This window comes from Synchiropus splendidus, chromosome 3 (genome assembly GCF_027744825.2).
Source record: "Synchiropus splendidus isolate RoL2022-P1 chromosome 3, RoL_Sspl_1.0, whole genome shotgun sequence".
NCBI lineage: Eukaryota > Metazoa > Chordata > Actinopteri > Syngnathiformes > Callionymidae > Synchiropus > Synchiropus splendidus.
In genome coordinates, this window is record NC_071336.1 from 35,280,285 (window position 1) to 35,297,616 (window position 17,332).

The 17,332-nt window shown below is 45.5% G+C and overlaps 1 protein-coding gene across 4 annotated transcripts in view; it reads right to left on the reverse strand.

Moving 5' to 3' along the window:
• The window catches only part of LOC128755394 (cadherin-10-like), a 40,408-nt gene that overhangs the window by 4,583 nt on the left and 18,493 nt on the right, over positions 1–17,332 (reverse strand). For all 4 annotated transcript variants that reach the window (XM_053858788.1, XM_053858785.1, XM_053858786.1 and 1 more), the window contains 9 exons: positions 11,749–12,043; positions 8,026–8,145; positions 5,240–5,407; positions 4,989–5,170; positions 4,336–4,589; positions 3,178–3,314; positions 2,991–3,112; positions 1,399–1,507; positions 737–988 (listed from right to left, as the gene is read on the reverse strand). In XM_053858788.1, coding sequence (XP_053714763.1) covers positions 737–988; positions 1,399–1,507; positions 2,991–3,112; positions 3,178–3,314; positions 4,336–4,589; positions 4,989–5,170; positions 5,240–5,407; positions 8,026–8,145; positions 11,749–12,031 — 1,627 coding nt within the window. In that variant the 5' untranslated portion in view covers positions 12,032–12,043. The remainder of the gene's footprint in view (positions 1–736; positions 989–1,398; positions 1,508–2,990; positions 3,113–3,177; positions 3,315–4,335; positions 4,590–4,988; positions 5,171–5,239; positions 5,408–8,025; positions 8,146–11,748; positions 12,044–17,332) is intronic.

Genomic DNA, 17,332 nt, shown 5'->3' on the forward strand with positions numbered 1-17,332 from the left:
CTGTGACGCCTGAACCATGCAACACTTCTGTCCAACTGAGGTCTATATTGGTCCATGTGAGGTGTTTCAAACATCTCCTCTCATAGATCTGCTCATCCAGCTTCAACGCTCTGATCTGCATGACTCTATAAACATCTGAGATGATGCGTTCAGTGTGGCTGCTGAGTCCGGTTCTGGTTCTTCTCATGGGTGCAGGACGACCCCAGCTGCTTCCTGAGGAGACAGACTGGGGACACTTGGCTCCATCACTGTGAAAACAAGCTCAGTAGCAGATCTGACCTGGGTGACATCATTCAAAACAAATCCAGTTCCTCTGACGACAGTTAGCGCCATGCTAACCCTCAACGTAGCTGCTAGCTCAGGGGTGTCCACTGTCTCTGATCCAACACTCCTCCATCATGAGACCATGATGTGGAAGGGGTACAGTCCTGAAGCTGCATCGTCTCTGCAAACTAAACCAGGCCTCATGAGCTGCTTCACCATCCTGTGATCAGCAGCAGTGACACCGCAAGTAGAGTCGGACTTCAGAGTCAGGAACCGATAAGAGGAACCGGAATGAACATTTCTGAATGATTCCAGAGAACCTGACAATTGTGAACCAGTTCTGAATAGTAACCCATCCCTCTGAGAGACTGAGGTCAGTGGAGTGGTCGACCAGACTGTTTTCTGGTGCTTCTTTCAAGTGTGCGGCGGTTTGAACGTGGCGAGCGGAAATGCGAGCGTCTCCGGAACTTACTGAGGAGGATGATCACGCAGAGCAGGATGGCGACCAGCGCTCCGGTGGTCAGGCCGTCAGAGAAGGGCAGCACCTCGGGGTTGCACGTCTGCATGTTGCCCCGGCTGTCGCAGGCGCACACGCGCACGACGAGCGTGCTGGTGCTGCTCTGGATGGGGTAGTCGTTGTCTGAGATGACCACAGGCAGGAAGTACAGGCTCATCTCTCGCCGGCTGAAGCCTCCTCTCTTGGTCAGGATGTTAGCCGTGTTATCTGCAGAGGAGCGTGGCACGCATGAGTGATGAAGACCTGAGGTGAACGGGTTCTCTCATTTCAGCACATTATCATCTGTCCATCGTCTTGCTCAGATCAGGGGTCAACTACAGAGGCCTCGAAATGACCTTCAGGTCAGCTGAGAGACTCAGGTTGTCCTGGCTCTGCCCCTTCAGGGGAACACCTCACTAGTCCTGGAGACACCTGCCCTCTCCTGGAGGAGCGGAGGTTCTCTGCTGAGTCTCCCCTGGATGACTGAGCTTCTCTCTCTAAGAGAGTCCAGACAGAGGGTCACGCCACAGCTGGTGACCACAGGTGTGAGAAGAAAGCCTTCTGGCTCAGCTCTTTCTCCACCACAGAGCTTTCTCCTTCCCTCACTCGTGAACAAGATATGAAACAGCAGTCGGTACCTTCTCTGTCGACGATGGTGAAGTTGGGGTTGCCAGGATTGATGCTGAAGACAAACTTGTGGCCGACCAGCGGCTCGTCGGTGTCGACGGCACTGATGGTCTGAATCAGCTGCGACAACAAAGAGACAGGCTCCTTATATTTCAGCCAAACCACCATAATTAAATGAGTCTTGTCCATCATCGCACGGCCTGCATTGCAATTTGTGCCGAGGCTGGAGCTAATTAAGGATCTGCTGCGTCTCCTCGCTCTGAATGTGGGTGTTGCGCGAAATAAAACACTCGTCTGTCGGTTCAGCGGGTTCACGTGTAAACACGGCGTCTTGTCAACACCACTGCATGAAGTGTGCGCTGATGAAATGCCAGGGCTATTTTTGGCCAGCGCAGCAGGAAAAGAAGCAGTGAAAAGGATGCAGTGCTGCAACCTAACCACCGGTGTTCCTTGGGGTCCTGGAAAAAAAATCACTCCTCGCTGAAACTACGTTGTTAAAACCAGATACTTTTTCTTCGCCACTTCCCAAAAACCAAGGCAGATGTTAACATTTCTAGTTTTCTCACTCTCCTCCTCAGATGCCAAACACTCCGGCGTCCTTCAGGGCTCCAACCTTGGTCCATTATCTCTCATCAGAACACTTCCTCCCAGGCAATGATCACATTGTCGATCATCAAATTGATTTAAAAGCTCTTTTGCGGATAACTGCATCAGTCATTAGTGTGAGATTATCTCCTGTGGAATTAGGTTTCCTTTCATCTCATCTGACCGTAGACCCCACCACCCCCATGGTAATGGCATGTCTCTTGTTGACTTTTCACCTGTCGTTTTCTACTGTTTTTCATGTTCAGTTCTACCTTTCTGTTTGCCTCACTCCTAAAGCCGGATTACACTCCTTTACTTCATTCTCCTTTCATCTTTTTTTCATCATCCTGAAGGGGGATTCACTCGTAGGTGATTCTGACGAAAGATCAGAGTCTGCATTTAATGTCAGATTTTCTATTTTGCATTCCATCACACTACTGAAAAAACAATCTCTTGTTGCTAGATTAGCTCTTCTGCTCCGTATCTCTTCGCTCAGTGTGAGGTTTTCCTCCTCTGTTGTTTAACGTCAGAACACAATCTCATCTATTCTGCTTTCAAATTGGGATCACATTTATTCATTTATTTATTATAATTAAGTCTCAAGCGACACCATCTCTTAGTTCCTCATGTGGTGGATTTTCACCTCGCAGTTTATCTTCAGTCAAGAAAGATTTTCTCTCCCCCGAATTCGAGCTCAAAATAAATCTGACGTGAGTTATTCTCTCATCGGTTCTTGTTGTCTGTTTTGCTGTCCTCATTTTTATTTCATTTTCCAACAAGATATCGTTGGATTATCTCTGTCCTCATCCAGATTTTCTCTTTTCTTTCGTTTCACTTACTTCTGTTTTACTTACAGCAAATGCATTTTCCTTTTGTCAAGCTCATGCAAGAGTATTTTCCTCCAGTGAGCACTTGAACGTGTCGTCACTGATCGGTCCTGTTAGACTTGGGCATCTGAAGCGAGTCAAGTCACGACCACAAAAGTCCGAGTCCTCCTTCACAGGGTGTCCTCGCTCACCTGACCAGCTCTGACGTTCTCGCAGACGAAGGTGTCGTAGGACATGGCGAACTCGGGGGCGTTGTCGTTGACGTCCAGCACCTTGATGAAGACGGGCACGCGGGTGGTCTGCCGGGGGTTGTCTGAAACACCAGCAACCTCTTCAGCCTCGCGCTCACCTCAACAGGTCAAAGGTTCAGCCACCTACTCATTTCCGTGGCCACCACAGAGATGTTGTGCCACTTGGACATCTCTCTGTCCAGCGCCTTCAGCGTGGTGATGGTGCCGTTGACAGAGTCCACGTTGAACAGCCGCTCCAGGTCGGTGTGTCGATCGATGGAATATCTGTAAGAATGGAGTGGTATCAGTGGCGGCGCCGCTCTGCTGCACTCCACAACCACTTTGTTATTTGCACATAAATTTCCTGGCCCGGCTGTTTTCCCAGCATCCGTCCCCCCGCTGACTCGTCGTTTGTCAGCGTCAGCTTTCATATCGCGGCGTGATTTGAATACGCAGCACAGTGCGGCGCCGGGCGCAGACACGCGGCGCTCGTGTGAGAGAGATGGCGCCGCGCAGCCAATTGATACAGCAGCTTCGCCTCTTTAGCGCTTCAGAGTGCCTGAAGAATGGTGTGTTTGAGCGCTTTGGAGGGCAGCAGCCTCTTCCTCAGCATCATCACCGTTTATCCTTTCTGCAGAGCAGCTGACCGGTCTGTTCCCTGATCGGTCCCCGGGGCCCCACCTGACCCTAACACGTATTTCAAATAATAATAAAGATGATAATAAATTAATAAAATGTTATACAACTAGAAATATTAAAAATAAACACAAAAATAATGAAAAGTAAATGACATAACTTGAAATATTTGGTGGATGTTTAGGTGAAACAAAAAATGAGTCAAAAATATAAAGTAAAAAATTAAAAAATTAAAGAAGTTGATGGTCATGATGGAACTACTAAAACAAAGGTGAATGAAAAAGGTGAGATTAAATACATTTCTGGGGAGGTCACGATGAATAGAAAAGGAACTGTGAAGAAAACTGTGTATAAAAAATAAAAATAAAAAGCAACTTGCCAAAAAAACAAAAATGTTCATTGAGATAAAGACAACCAAAACGGCATAAAAAAAATTACACACTAAAAACGGCAAAATAGAGTCAACTTACAGAACAAAGTTGGTGGCAGGAAACTAAAGTGTCCAAACGCCATGAGGCTGGTGGAGACGCGACAAATCAGTCACAAGTCGAGCCTCAGTTGTGACTCTCTAACTTCTAAACTGTGTTATAATCCAACCCGAGTGACTCCCGAGACCACCACTCAACCCCGGATGCACCACAGAAGTCTTGTTTTCAGCGGCTCCACTCACTTGACTGGCTTGTTTTCGGCGTCAGGGTCCCTCGCCGACACCACCCCGACGAAGCTGCCCGCCGCCGTGTCCTCGTGCACCTCGATGATGTAGGGGTTCCTGGTGAAGACGGGCGACTCGTCCACGTCCTCCACCGTCACCTTCACCGTGGCGTGGTCTTTGAACTGCAGGCCGTTGATGAAGCGGGCGTCCAGGTAGGTGTTTCTCACCTCCACCCGGAACTCGTAGTCTCGTTTGCTTTCGTAGTCCAGCGCCTGGAGAGACGAGGTCCAGTTTTACAAATACTGGGACACAAATGAAACTAGACGTGGACCAGCGCTGCAGCCGTTCCTTTGATGTTTCATTATTTGAGAACTAAAAGACGACGAGACATTTCCGTTCCTCACTACCTTTTGCATGTCAAACCTTGCAGCTATTTGAGTTGTGCTCATCATTTACTTCATTTTTCAGGTCATGAACAGGCTGACCAGCTGCTCTGTCCCTCACCACCAGTGGGCGCTGCCATACGACAGTCAAAGCATTGTTGTTAGCTATATTTGCCTCATCATCACTCAGGAATGTTTGAGCTATTCTTGAACTTCCAACATTAAAATCTGGATGTGACGTGCCGACCTCTGTGCTCATGGGTTTCTCCATGGCATCCACGAACTCACCTTTTTGATGATGATGACTCCCTCCTGCGTGGTTTGGTCTGTGATAATGTTGAAAATGTCGTGACCCCCGACGATGCTGTACTCCATGTCTGCGTTGTGTCCGATGTCCGGGTCGTCTGCTTTGATGCGTCCAATGGCTCCGCCGATCTCCGTGGACTCTGCCGCCGTCACCCGGAAGGAGTCTGTATAGGAGCCGCATTGTGGGCTTTGTGGGCGGGGTTAAAGTGCTCCCGCTGGCTTGACTGACTTACGATTGGCGAAGCGCGGCGGGCTGTCGTTGACGTCGGAAAGCGTGATGCTAACTGTTGTTGTGCCCGAGAGACCGCCCATCTGTCCCGCCATGTCTTTGGCTTGGATCACCACCTGGTAGTTCTCCTTCACCTCCCGGTCCATCCCGGGCAGCGCCGTCTTGATGGTGCCTGCAAGAAACCAGAACTCCCCTTCAACACTGGTCCTCACTCCAAGTTGTCTACCACAGTCTAACAACAATCTTGAAATGACTTGACTGACTCCTGATTCTTCCTCTCACCTGACTCATACCATTTCGTGTTGTAGTCAAGACCGCCTAACTCAGGATCGACTCGAGACTGAGGCCGAAACCAGAGCCCAAGACCAAGAACAAGAGGGCCCATGAGCGGTCTTGAGTTATCTAAGGTCTAAGAGTTTGTAGGCTCTGGTCTTGACTTGGTCCTTACTTAGGTGGTCTACTGTTATTGAGAAGCTAGTGCTCTCCATTAGGGGGCGCCCTAAAAATTCACAAAAGTCTCCTGGAATCATTTTCAGCCTGTGAGTCTGAATCTTCACAGAGAGAGACTCATGTCTCCATGTGAACTTAGTGGAGGTGCCACTCTAGTTTCCAGGGTTCTTTCTCTAGCTAGTCCTGCTCAGTAGTCTTCCTCAGACTTGCCTGACTCTCAGGTGGGACTCTCCTAGTCAGTTAGACTCGGTATTGTTCCAGGTTTTCGTGCCAACCGCTGCATGAGTTTGCAGAAGAGGCACTTTGGGACTGTTTCCTGGTCGTCAGCTATATTTGGATCCAGGAATGAATCAAGACTTCCGCAGTAATGACTCGTAAACAAAGCAAATAGACTAAAAACCTGAAGTGCAGAAGACAGACTCGTAGTAAAAAACACCATTTTCCGCAGCGCTGAGCACGTCTGCCTTTAGAATTTAATGGCTTCTTTTTCGTTCAATGCCACACGTCATGAAATATAATTCACTCATGAAACTCGGCTTTATAGCGTTTGTGACAAACAACTCGGCGCCGCGGCTGCAAATGGTTCCCGCCGCTGTAAGTACAAAGAAAGTGAGGAGCCTAACGACGCCAGCCGTCTTTTTAACAAACAGCTTTTTTCCAGTTTGAACTTCTGCGCCGCAGCAGCTTTTCAGAGTTAAACAAATTTCACAGGAAATAAAAGTTTTATGATAATAGGCGAGGTTCAAATGGAGTTGAGATTCCTTTGTCTGATGAAGGGAGTCCTTCCCACCATTCATCCTGCACTGATATCTATCCCAGTCGCTGCCTGGAGTCCGGCCGACGCGTGAGCTCAGGAACATTTTGGGACATGTCCTTGAATCGACTCGAGAAGAGCGGCAGCATGTTTAATTGAATCCATGAGTCACAATGTCATTGGTCACACTGCCGGAATTGAGTCTGCAAAAGTGAATCCCACAACTGAATCCCACAAGTGACTCAGTGAAAAGGGAGTGACTCTTTTTGCAGGACGAACATGAATCATTCTGATAGTGGAGGTGAAAAGGTCCCGTTCATGACACTAACCCATGAGTCAATGAGATCATCCGTGAGTCAGAAAAAGTGAATCCCACAAGTGACTCAGTGAAAAGGGAGTGACTCTTTTTCCAGGACGAACATGAATCATTCTGATAGTGGAGGTGAAGAGGTCCAGTTCTTAACACTAACCCATGAGTCAATGAGATCATCCGTGAGTCAGAAAAAGTGAATCCCACAAGTGACTCAGTGAAAAGGGAGTGACTCTTTTTCCAGGACGAACATGAATCATTCTGATAGTGGAGGTGAAGAGGTCCAGTTCTTAACACTAACCCATGAGTCAATGAGATCATCCGTGAGTCAGAAAAAGTGAATCCCACAAGTGACTCAGTGAAAAGGGAGTGACTCTTTTTCCAGGACGAACATGAATCATTCTGATAGTGGAGGTGAAGAGGTCCAGTTCTTAACACTAACCCATGAGTCAATGAGATCATCCGTGAGTCAGAAAAAGTGAATCCCACAAGTGACTCAGTGAAAAGGGAGTGACTCTTTTTCCAGGACGAACATGAATCATTCTGATAGTGGAGGTGAAGAGGTCCAGTTCTTAACACTAACCCATGAGTCAATGAGATCATCCGTGAGTCAGAAAAAGTGAATCCCACAAGTGACTCAGTGAAAAGGGAGTGACTTTTTTTGCAGGACGAACATGAATCATTCTGTTAGTGGAGGTGAAGAGGTCCAGTTCATGACACTAACCCATGAGTCAATGAGATCATCCGTGAGTCAGAAAAAGTGAATCCCACAAGTGACTCAGTGAAAAGGGAGTGACTCTTTTTCCAGGACGAACATGAATCATTCTGATAGTGGAGGTGAAGAGGTCCAGTTCTTAACACTAACCCATGAGTCAATGAGATCATCCGTGAGTCAGAAAAAGTGAATCCCACAAGTGACTCAGTGAAAAGGGAGTGACTTTTTTTGCAGGACGAACATGAATCATTCTGTTAGTGGAGGTGAAGAGGTCCAGTTCATGACACTAACCCATGAGTCAATGAGATCATCCGTGAGTCTACAAAAGTGAATCCCACAAGCCCAGTGACTCGCTGTGATTCAACCAGCACAGATAACAGTTGGTTTGAGGAGATATTTTAGCTTGTCTTTACTTGTCCCCAGCGTAAAACCATTTGGGAAGCGCTGGTCTCTGGTACCATCACAGACTTCATGGGGATCCCTTGATTTTTCAGCTCCCTCGCGGCCTCTCAAAGCAGCAAACAAGTGAACAAACAGACGTCTCGGCTGAGACCGACTCACCGTTCTCTGAGTCCACAGAGAAGTAGGGCTGGCCCTGCAGGATGCTGTAGACCAGCTTCGCACTGTTTCCATACGTTTGATCGTCCGCATCGGTGGCGGTTACCGTGACGACTGATGTTCCTGCAAAACAGTTTTCAGCGTGAGCCCACACCATTTTATACACCCGGCTTTGTTATGGTCCCTGCCAGCCGCAGGGTCCACGTGCGCCGCGAGATTTTCTCTTGTAGGACGCCTGACTCCACCAGAGCAGCTGAAGCTGCCAGACGAAAACAAATAGACATTGGTGACCGGAGTGACTGACAGCTGGGAACCCCAATCTTTTAGTTGATTTCTTAAACACACACACACAAAAAATGGCAGTTAAAACAAAATAAAGGGCAGCGTTTAAATAAATACAGTTCTGTCTGAAAATAAATAAATAAATAACATAAAATAATATAAACTGGTGATGTCAAATGTGGAATGTGAAATACAATGTATTTTACTTTATTTTGCTTCATTCGTGTCAATAGAAATAAAGTGAGAGAAAATGACAAAATATGAAGACACGTGAAATAAATATTTATTATAAAAATAATTTTAAAAAATGTTTTTTAATTCAAGAAAAAAGAAAAATGTCATATTTTCAATTTAGTGCAAAGAAAAACATGTATGTATATATGTCAGTGCATTATGTGTATGTATATATATGTATATGATGTTTATTAATGCTATGTATATCAAATATAAAAGAAAATACTAAACAAGGAAACAAGCAAAAAACTAAAACGTGCTTATATTGATGACATTATACATGAATTGATGAATTAATACATAAATAAAGTTGTACATATGTTAATGGGACAAAAAATGACACTTATAATGATCAACAAATATATAACACATGATTAGTAACCATTGAAAACAAGAAGATACATGAATAGTCTTCATATATCGTTGTGCTGTTGGCGGTCACCTGAGGGTCCCTGGTTCAGAACCTGAGGAATTTTAATCTTTAAGTTTTGATTCCATATTTTTATTCCTCTGTAATGTAAAATATGCTGAATGATAATAACATATATTTACTCATTGTTCAGATGAAAAAAGAGGGTGTAGGAGGGGCAGTATCGGAGCGGTAGAAAGTGAAAGTGAGCCTTCTAGAGAGAGTCAGTCAGACCAACGTAAACAAACATTTTGAACGTCAGCTGTCCCCTCTTTCTGACTGAATGAATGAATGAAGAGGAGAACAACAATGACAGAGTGAGAGCGGCTGCGGTGATACACGAGTGTCGCATCTGCTCATGAAAAGTTTGAAAAATCCAAGCCACAGTGCTGCAGAAACCTTCGGCGCCGCCGCGACACAAACGGCGTCCTTGGCATTCAGCAGCCCTGCGCCGCGTCCTGCTCGGGACCGACCGGCGCCACGCATGCTAATGAGCCCCGGAACATCTGTCTGGCGCCGTCTCTGAGCGGCCGGCAAGACGAACCGCCGCGTTGCCGCTCGATTATTAGCGGGCGGATGATGGCGGCTGACCCTGACCCACCTTTCAGCCGCAGCTCAGGCCACGGAGCGCGCTCTGATTTGTCGTTGGCATAATTGGGTTTTGACTCGCCGCAGATTGCCGGCGTATTAATTTTCTAATTAAGTGCTGTATTTTCCCTCCCCCATATTGTTGTGTTTATTTCTCCTTTAAACAGGATGAAGTGGAGTGCAGCCAGGCGAATCCCTAACTGGATGGAGCATCACAACATACCATGTTTCTAAAGGCCCATTAAAAAGGGAAAATGGCGTCGGCTGTTGTGAATGCGCGATGAGCCGCGGCGAGCAAATGAAGGAGCCAGGGAGTCGCCGAGTCATCGCGCGAGGCAGACCATGTTCCTGTGATGCCACATTCAAACATGCCGCTCCATTATCGACTTGTTAGTCAGGAATCTGTCAAACAGAAACTGTGAAATGGAAACTCATTGATTCCCAAGAACGAGGTCACGTGGACACAGTTATGGAGTGGAATTATGAGCTGCAGGATGTGATCGGTGTTTGGAAAGAAGGTTCCAGAGCATTGCCTTAAAATACTCAAGAAACTGGTCTGAAGTTGCGGGTGAAATATTTTTAACAGTAACTTCAAACTGATGACAAAAGCAACCACAACTTGTTCAGAGTCAACGCTCAACGTGCAGTTTCAACGACTTCTAGATGTCGCTCCGACAGCGTCTGGGGGTGCGGCGGTGTGTCAACACGGTGGCCTCGCAGTCGGTTTATAGTTGGGTCAAAAGTGTGGACCCTGAGCTCCACACTAGTCATGGGCAGATGAGGTTCCATGAAACAGTGTTGCAGGGTTGTTGAAACAGTGTCCACATTTTCAGAGGCCACTAGATGGAGCTCTTGGTTTAGAACTGATGTGAGGTTTCATTGAATTAGTGATGGCAACACTGTCATGAAACCTCATCTACCCTTCAATACTGTGTCATGAAGCCTCATCTACCCTTCAATACTGTGTCATGAAGCCTCATCTACCCTTCAATACTGTGTCATGAAGCCTCATCTACCCTTCAATACTGTGTCATGAAACCTCATCTACCCTTCAATACTGTGTCATGAAGCCTCATCTACCCTTCAATACTGTGTCATGAAACCTCATCTACCCTTCAATACTGTGTCATGAAGCCTCATCTACCCTTCAATACTGTATCATGAAACCTCATCTACCCTTCAATACTGTGTCATGAAACCTCATCAACCCTTCAATACTGTGTCATGAAACCTCATCTACCCTTCAATACTGTATCATGAAACCTCATCTACCCTTCAATACTGTATCATGAAACCTCATCTACCCTTCAATACTGTGTCATGAAACCTCATCAACCCTTCAATACTGTGTCATGAAACCTCATCAACCCTTCAATACTGTGTCATGAAGCCTCATCTACCCTTCAATACTGTATCATGAAACCTCATCTACCCTTCAATACTGTGTCATGAAACCTCATCTACCCATCAATACTGTGTCATGAAACCTCATCTACCCTTCAATACTGTGTCATGAAGCCTCATCAACCCTTCAATACTGTGTCATGAAGCCTCATCTACCCTTCAATACTGTATCATGAAACCTCATCTACCCTTCAATACTGTGTCATGAAACCTCATCTACACCTCATCTTCCCTTCAATACTGTTTCATGAAGCCTCATCTACCCTTCAATACTGTGGCATGAAGCTTCATCTACCCTTCAATACTGTGTCATGAAGCCTCATCTACAATGCTCCAATCAGAGCAGGTGAGTGCAGCGTCCTGAGTCTTTCACCTCACTCCCTCCAGTCAATGTTTTCATGCACTGTGAAGCATTTTGGTCAGCATTCCCTGAGTAAACGTGCTTTACAAATGCACTTGACCTTGAGCTTCGCCGTGAATACTTGTGCTTCTACTTGAGCTTCTACATGACAAAAATTCTCAGAATATATGAAGTCGATAAGAGAGGACGCTGAAGTGTTGCTGAAGCAAGTGGACTGGGATGAACCTGAGAATTTTGACTGCAGCTGAGGAGAGGAAACCCGACTGACTTGTGCCGAGCTGCACCTTCAGAGACTCGCTCTCCTGCTGAACACTGCAGCTGGAACCTCACAACCTTCAGCATCAGGCAACACACTGCACAGATACTCAGACAAATGTCTCAAATGCACACAGGTTCAGCTATAGGGTCTAAAGAGAGTCATGTGACCTGAACGGACGCTGTGACTCACCGACGTCGGACATTTCGGGGACGCTGGCGAAGTAGATGTCCCTGGCGAACTTGGGCGCGTTGTCGTTGATGTCGTGGATCTTGATGTTGAACTCGGTGTCGGGCTCCAGCTCGGCGTTGGTGGTGCGGTCCAGCACCTTGGCGTGCAGCGTGTACATGGCCTTCTCCTCGCGGTCCAGCCGCTTGGTGGCGTGGATGTCGCCCGACTTCTCGTCGATCAGGAACAGGCTGCCGGCGCCGTCGCCGGTCAGGACGTACCGGACCGTGCCGTCGTCCTTGTCCATGTTGGAGTGAAGCTGCAGCAGGAGGAGCAGAGTTGGAGTCCACAGTTACGACTTGCGTGAAGGCAGGTCTTCATGTCAACAGTTTGAATTCATGTGTTCACTCTTTTTTAACTTCATTGTCTGTGTACATGGCCAGTGAGATCTTTCATTTTTTACTATTATTATTATTTATTTCAGGAATATTTTACTTCATTTCATTTGTAAATCCATCATTATTATTATTATTATTATTATTAGTAGTAGTAGTAGTGTTTTACTCCTACTTTACTGTTGTAATAATAGGTAATTAGGTAGTCGTACCTAAGTAGTAATATTGGTAGTAGTTAGTTATATTATTATAGTAGTAGCAGTCATCATAGCAGATTTTTTATTCTGAAATATTTTACTTTTTAATATTACGTTTAAAGTTTTTTTCCAATAATAATCATAATATCATGATAAGATAAACTATTGCTTCTTTTATACAAATAAAATGATTGATTTCGTCTCTTTATTTCTGGGTCACATGTTCCCCACATCAATGAACTGCTTCATTTATTCATTCTTCTTTTGTTCCCAAAAAGTCATTTGTCTTTTATTTGTGCTTCTTATTCTATTTTATTTTTGTCATTATTTGTTTGTCTCTCAGTGCTGTATTCACCACCTGTGATCAAGGGATTGAATTTCTAAAAGCTTCGTTTCTCTTTGACTTTCTTTCTGAGGACTTTTCTCCCCACTGTAATTGTGTTGCTCTCAGTCACTGCAGGAGCGTCTCAGGGAAGAGCATAAGGTTGCTGGTTCGCTGGCGGCGCCTCGGTCACATGACTCGACGGCTCAGACTCGGCCTTGACATGTGCCACGCCGAGCGGCCGCTCGCTCCTGTGAGAGGCGATGAATCCCGAGCTTCGGCAACAGTCACGAGACGGAGTCACCTCTGAGCGATCCATCACCTGGAGGCCGCGCGGAGGAGCGATGGCGGCGGACTGTGACAGACACTTGATTCAGGCTCATTATCTGTCGGCAGATATATTTGGAGAGACCGTCTCCCTCGGCCCGCGCTCCCAATGACAAGTAGTTAGGGACACTGAGTCAATAACTTATTAATATTAATGCCTCCGCGCTGCCAGGAACTCATTATTTTTCGGCCGGGGAGTTTGGAGCCCGGCGCCGCGGCTCGGGACGGGAATCACAGAGTTATTCCGAGTGAAAAACAAACACGCTGGAAGACCAGGGCGAAGAAGAGACACGTCCACAGGCTCAGGAGAAGGACTCCGAGTGCTTCAAGATATGACCTTTAAATGTTTAAATATCAGATGTTCTAGAAACACCTGGTTTTTCTAATGTTATTCATGCATTTCTTTTCCATTATCAAAGAAGCCGTTGCCCTGAAGAAGAAGTTTGGACTCATTGGAACCAACATTTTTGTCATGGTTCTTGTATAGATTTTTGCTGGTTGTTTTGACTTCATTTCGATTTGATCTGAGGTTGTTTTTCATGTGTATTTTCTTTCTGTCACTTATGTTTATATATTCTACATCCACCTCAAACATGTCACTGAATTACTCTTTGGTTATTATGTTGGAAATAAAAGCCTACAGAGTTCAATCTGTAGTTGATGTAGTTTGTGTGGATTGTATTTCCCCTAAAATGTTTTTCTTGTTTAAATCACATTTTTGTTATTATTTGTTCATCTTTTCATTTAGTTATTTTTTTGTTTATTTATTTATTTTTTCCAGCTAATTTACAGATTAAGTACTCAGCGTTCTTTTATCTGGTAATTTGTCACTTTTTTTTGTTGGATTTTTGTGTCAATATTGCTTGTCGTTCCAGCTTTCTCTGACTAAAGTTTTTTGTAAAAAAGACGTACTTAAAATGTGCCAATGCTGGTTAAACCGCCTGACTCCATCAGAGTTCAACACCACTGGAAAGGTTACATCGGTGACATCGCTGAGGCCGGGCATGGCCACCAGAGGGCTGCGTGGGGCCCGCGGGCCTTATGTTAGTGTCCAGGGCAGAGTCAGTCCATCATATGAACCAGAAATGATCGAGTCAAAACTGAACCGCAGCAGATTCCAGGCTTCTCCACGACGGATCAGGAGGGTATTTTGACTTCTGAAAAACACAATAAGCTCGGAAACATGATCCCGGCGTTCATGTTCCACAACAATCCATTTGGTTCCTGCCTTGAAAACTAAGCTTCTTATCGAGACTCTTCACAGCGACTCCCCGGAGAGCGGAAAACCAACCAACTCCTCCGTCATCTTCCTCTTTATTTTGACTCCATTAGAATTCCTCAGGAGTGTTTTGTTGACTGCAGGAAGCATTAGCACCAAACAGCCGCCGTCACAATGAACCCGGCAACACGGACTCCGTCGCCCGGATCCAAAGCCTCGTCATAATGCGACGTCTGTCAAAGCCGATTTTTCAAATCTTCTAATTATTGTTTCCTGCGGTTTTGATCTGATTAGCATATTCCCTCTGTTCCGGCGGCTAATCCGTTAACAACAGAGGAAACCTGCCAGAGAAAACAAGTCATCAGCCGAGCTCTCCTGCACCGTCCTGGTCCACATAATTCCCTGTGGGGCTACGGAGCCTCGCGGCTCGCGCGCTCCTGCTAAAGACGAATCGTCGACCAGACCAGTCCCCATCGGATGTGTAAACAGGTCCTTCGCTGTGTGGACGGAAGGACGTAGCAAGGTAGCTAGCAGGTTATCGGGAGTTATAACAGGGAGTTTCAAATTCAGTATGATCGAGTCGTGTTTGTCGAGCGAGTCAATTGACACCAAACACACACGAGGACCACGACAATCACGACACGTCTCTGGGAGGCCGGGACCTCGGAGAGATGTCTCGGTTTTTAAACTGCTCTTTGTTTGTTTCAACAGAATTATTGTTCATGTAATTTTTTTTGGTTTTTTTTTTAGATTTTTAACCACATTCACTTGTCAAAAACAGCAACATGAATAGCAAGGGTTGAACAGTTTTTATTTTGTCAGTATTTACCCACAACATACATATTCTATAAACATTACTGCAGTATGACATTTCACTCAATTTTTATTCCATCATTTATTTATTTTCTATTTTACTAAAGAATTCAGGCTTTAACCTCAGAATTCTGCGTAACACTTAAAACAACCATTCCGATCACTGCTTTTCAGTTTAAAGTTCAAAAGTCATAAATCATATTTTCATCATGACTTTTCTTAGTTTCAATGGTGTTACATGTTTTGGTTCATCTTTTTCCCCACATTTTGTTGAGCTTTTATTTGGATTATTTACATTTTTATTAAATATCTTTGTATATATATATATATATATATATATGTGTGTGTGTGTGTGTGTGTGTGTGTGTGTTTCTAAATAAATTCATTGTTTTTCAGATTTTTTCCCCATTTTTGTTTCACAAAATTAATATGTACAATTTGACACTTTTCAGTTAAAGGATTTTATTTTTTTTCGAGTATTACTGTTATTATTATTATTATGATGTATTTCATTCATGCCATCACACAAACACGTGAATTAAAGGAATGTCCATAGAAAACCACCTGCATGATTCTCCTTCCCCTAAACTCCAAACTGTTTTATCGAGGAAAGTCAAAACCTTTGATTCTGCCTTGACTCATCTTCCCTTTGACTCATGCCTTGACCATGACGCCATATTTCAGATGCATGAAGACATCGCTGCCTGCTGGAGAATCAAACGGGCTCAGGGCTTCACAGCAAAAAAGCTTTCAAGGCCACAACACAAACACAGAGGAGGGTGTTGATGGGCCAGTAGTGCTGAAACACTGAGGACTTGTCGGTTCAGGCAGAATTAGAAATTCTCCTCAGGTCCTGTGTGAGTCATTCGGGGTCTGCCAGCAGGAGATGGAGGGTCGAGGGTGGATCAGGAACACTGACTCTCTGATTCCTCTCCGAGTCAGCAGCTCCAGTGGGGGGCAGTAGCGGGTTGAGTCATGAGCTTTAGAGTGTGTATCCAAGAGTACATCAGAGAGATGTAAGTCTGTGAGAAAATACTTCAGAGAGCAGACACCTACTGTTTCATGACACAGTATTGAAGGGTAGATGAAGTTTCATGACACCGTTTTGAGGGGTAGATGAGGTTTCATGACACAGTATTGAAGGGTAGATGAGGTTTCATGACACAGTATTGAAGGGTAGATGAGGTTTCATGACTCAGTATTGAAGGGTAGATGAAGTTTCATGACACCGTTTTGAGGGGTAGATGAGGTTTCATGACACAGTATTGAAGGGTAGATGAGGTTTCATGACTCAGTATTGAAGGGTAGATGAGATTTCATGACTCAGTATTGAAGGGTAGATGAGGCTTCATGACACAGTATTGAAGGGAAGATGGGGTTCATGACTCAGTATTGAAGAGTAGGTGAGATTTCATGACTCAGTATTGAAGGGTAGATGAGGCTTCATGACACAGTATTGAAGGGAAGATGAGGTTTCATGACTCAGTATTGAAGGGTAGATGAGATTTCATGACTCAGTATTGAAGGGTAGATGAGGCTTCATGACACAGTATTGAAGGGTAGATGAGGTTTCATGACACAGTATTGAAGGGTAGATGAGGTTTCATGACTCAGTATTGAAGGGTAGATGAGGCTTCATGACTCAGTATTGAAGGGTAGATGAGATTTAATGACTCAGTATTGAAGGGTAGATGAGGCTTCATGACACAGTATTGAAGGGTAGATGAGGCTTCATGACACAGCATTGAAGGGTAGATGAGGCTTCATGACTCAGTATTGAAGGGTTGACTGGGTGAGTAGCTGGGTGATTGTAACTGGGTTCCAGTTTGGGTCAAAGTCCCGCTTCAGGTGAGCCATGTGTTTGGGATGGTTAGGTTTGTCCGGCCTGTTCCACCAGCCTGTTCAACGCGCCTGTTCCACCAGTGTGTTCCACCAGTGTGTTCCACCAGTGTGTTCCACCAGTGTGTTCCACCAGTGTGTTCCACCGGCAGAGACGGCGGGTCATGAATTGTCCCGCAGAAGTCACGCTAAATGAGATTGGAGGTTGCTCACGTTGATACAACGCCGCCACATTCCTTCCTCACCAGCGTCAGCGCTGCCGCGATGCATATTTCATGTGCATCAAACCTTCGGGTTAATGAAGACGCTCCTGTACGTGGTGATTGTGGTAATCACGAAATCAAGCTGGAGAGAATGTGAGTTGATTGAAGAGGAAACAGGAGCTCAGAGTTCAGTCGGAACTTTGGCGTCTGTTACGCGCTCAAGTTTGGAGTTCTCACGAGGTTTCTGTGTCATCCGGGTCTGCTGGGGTTCGGGTCCAGCACCAGGGGGAAGA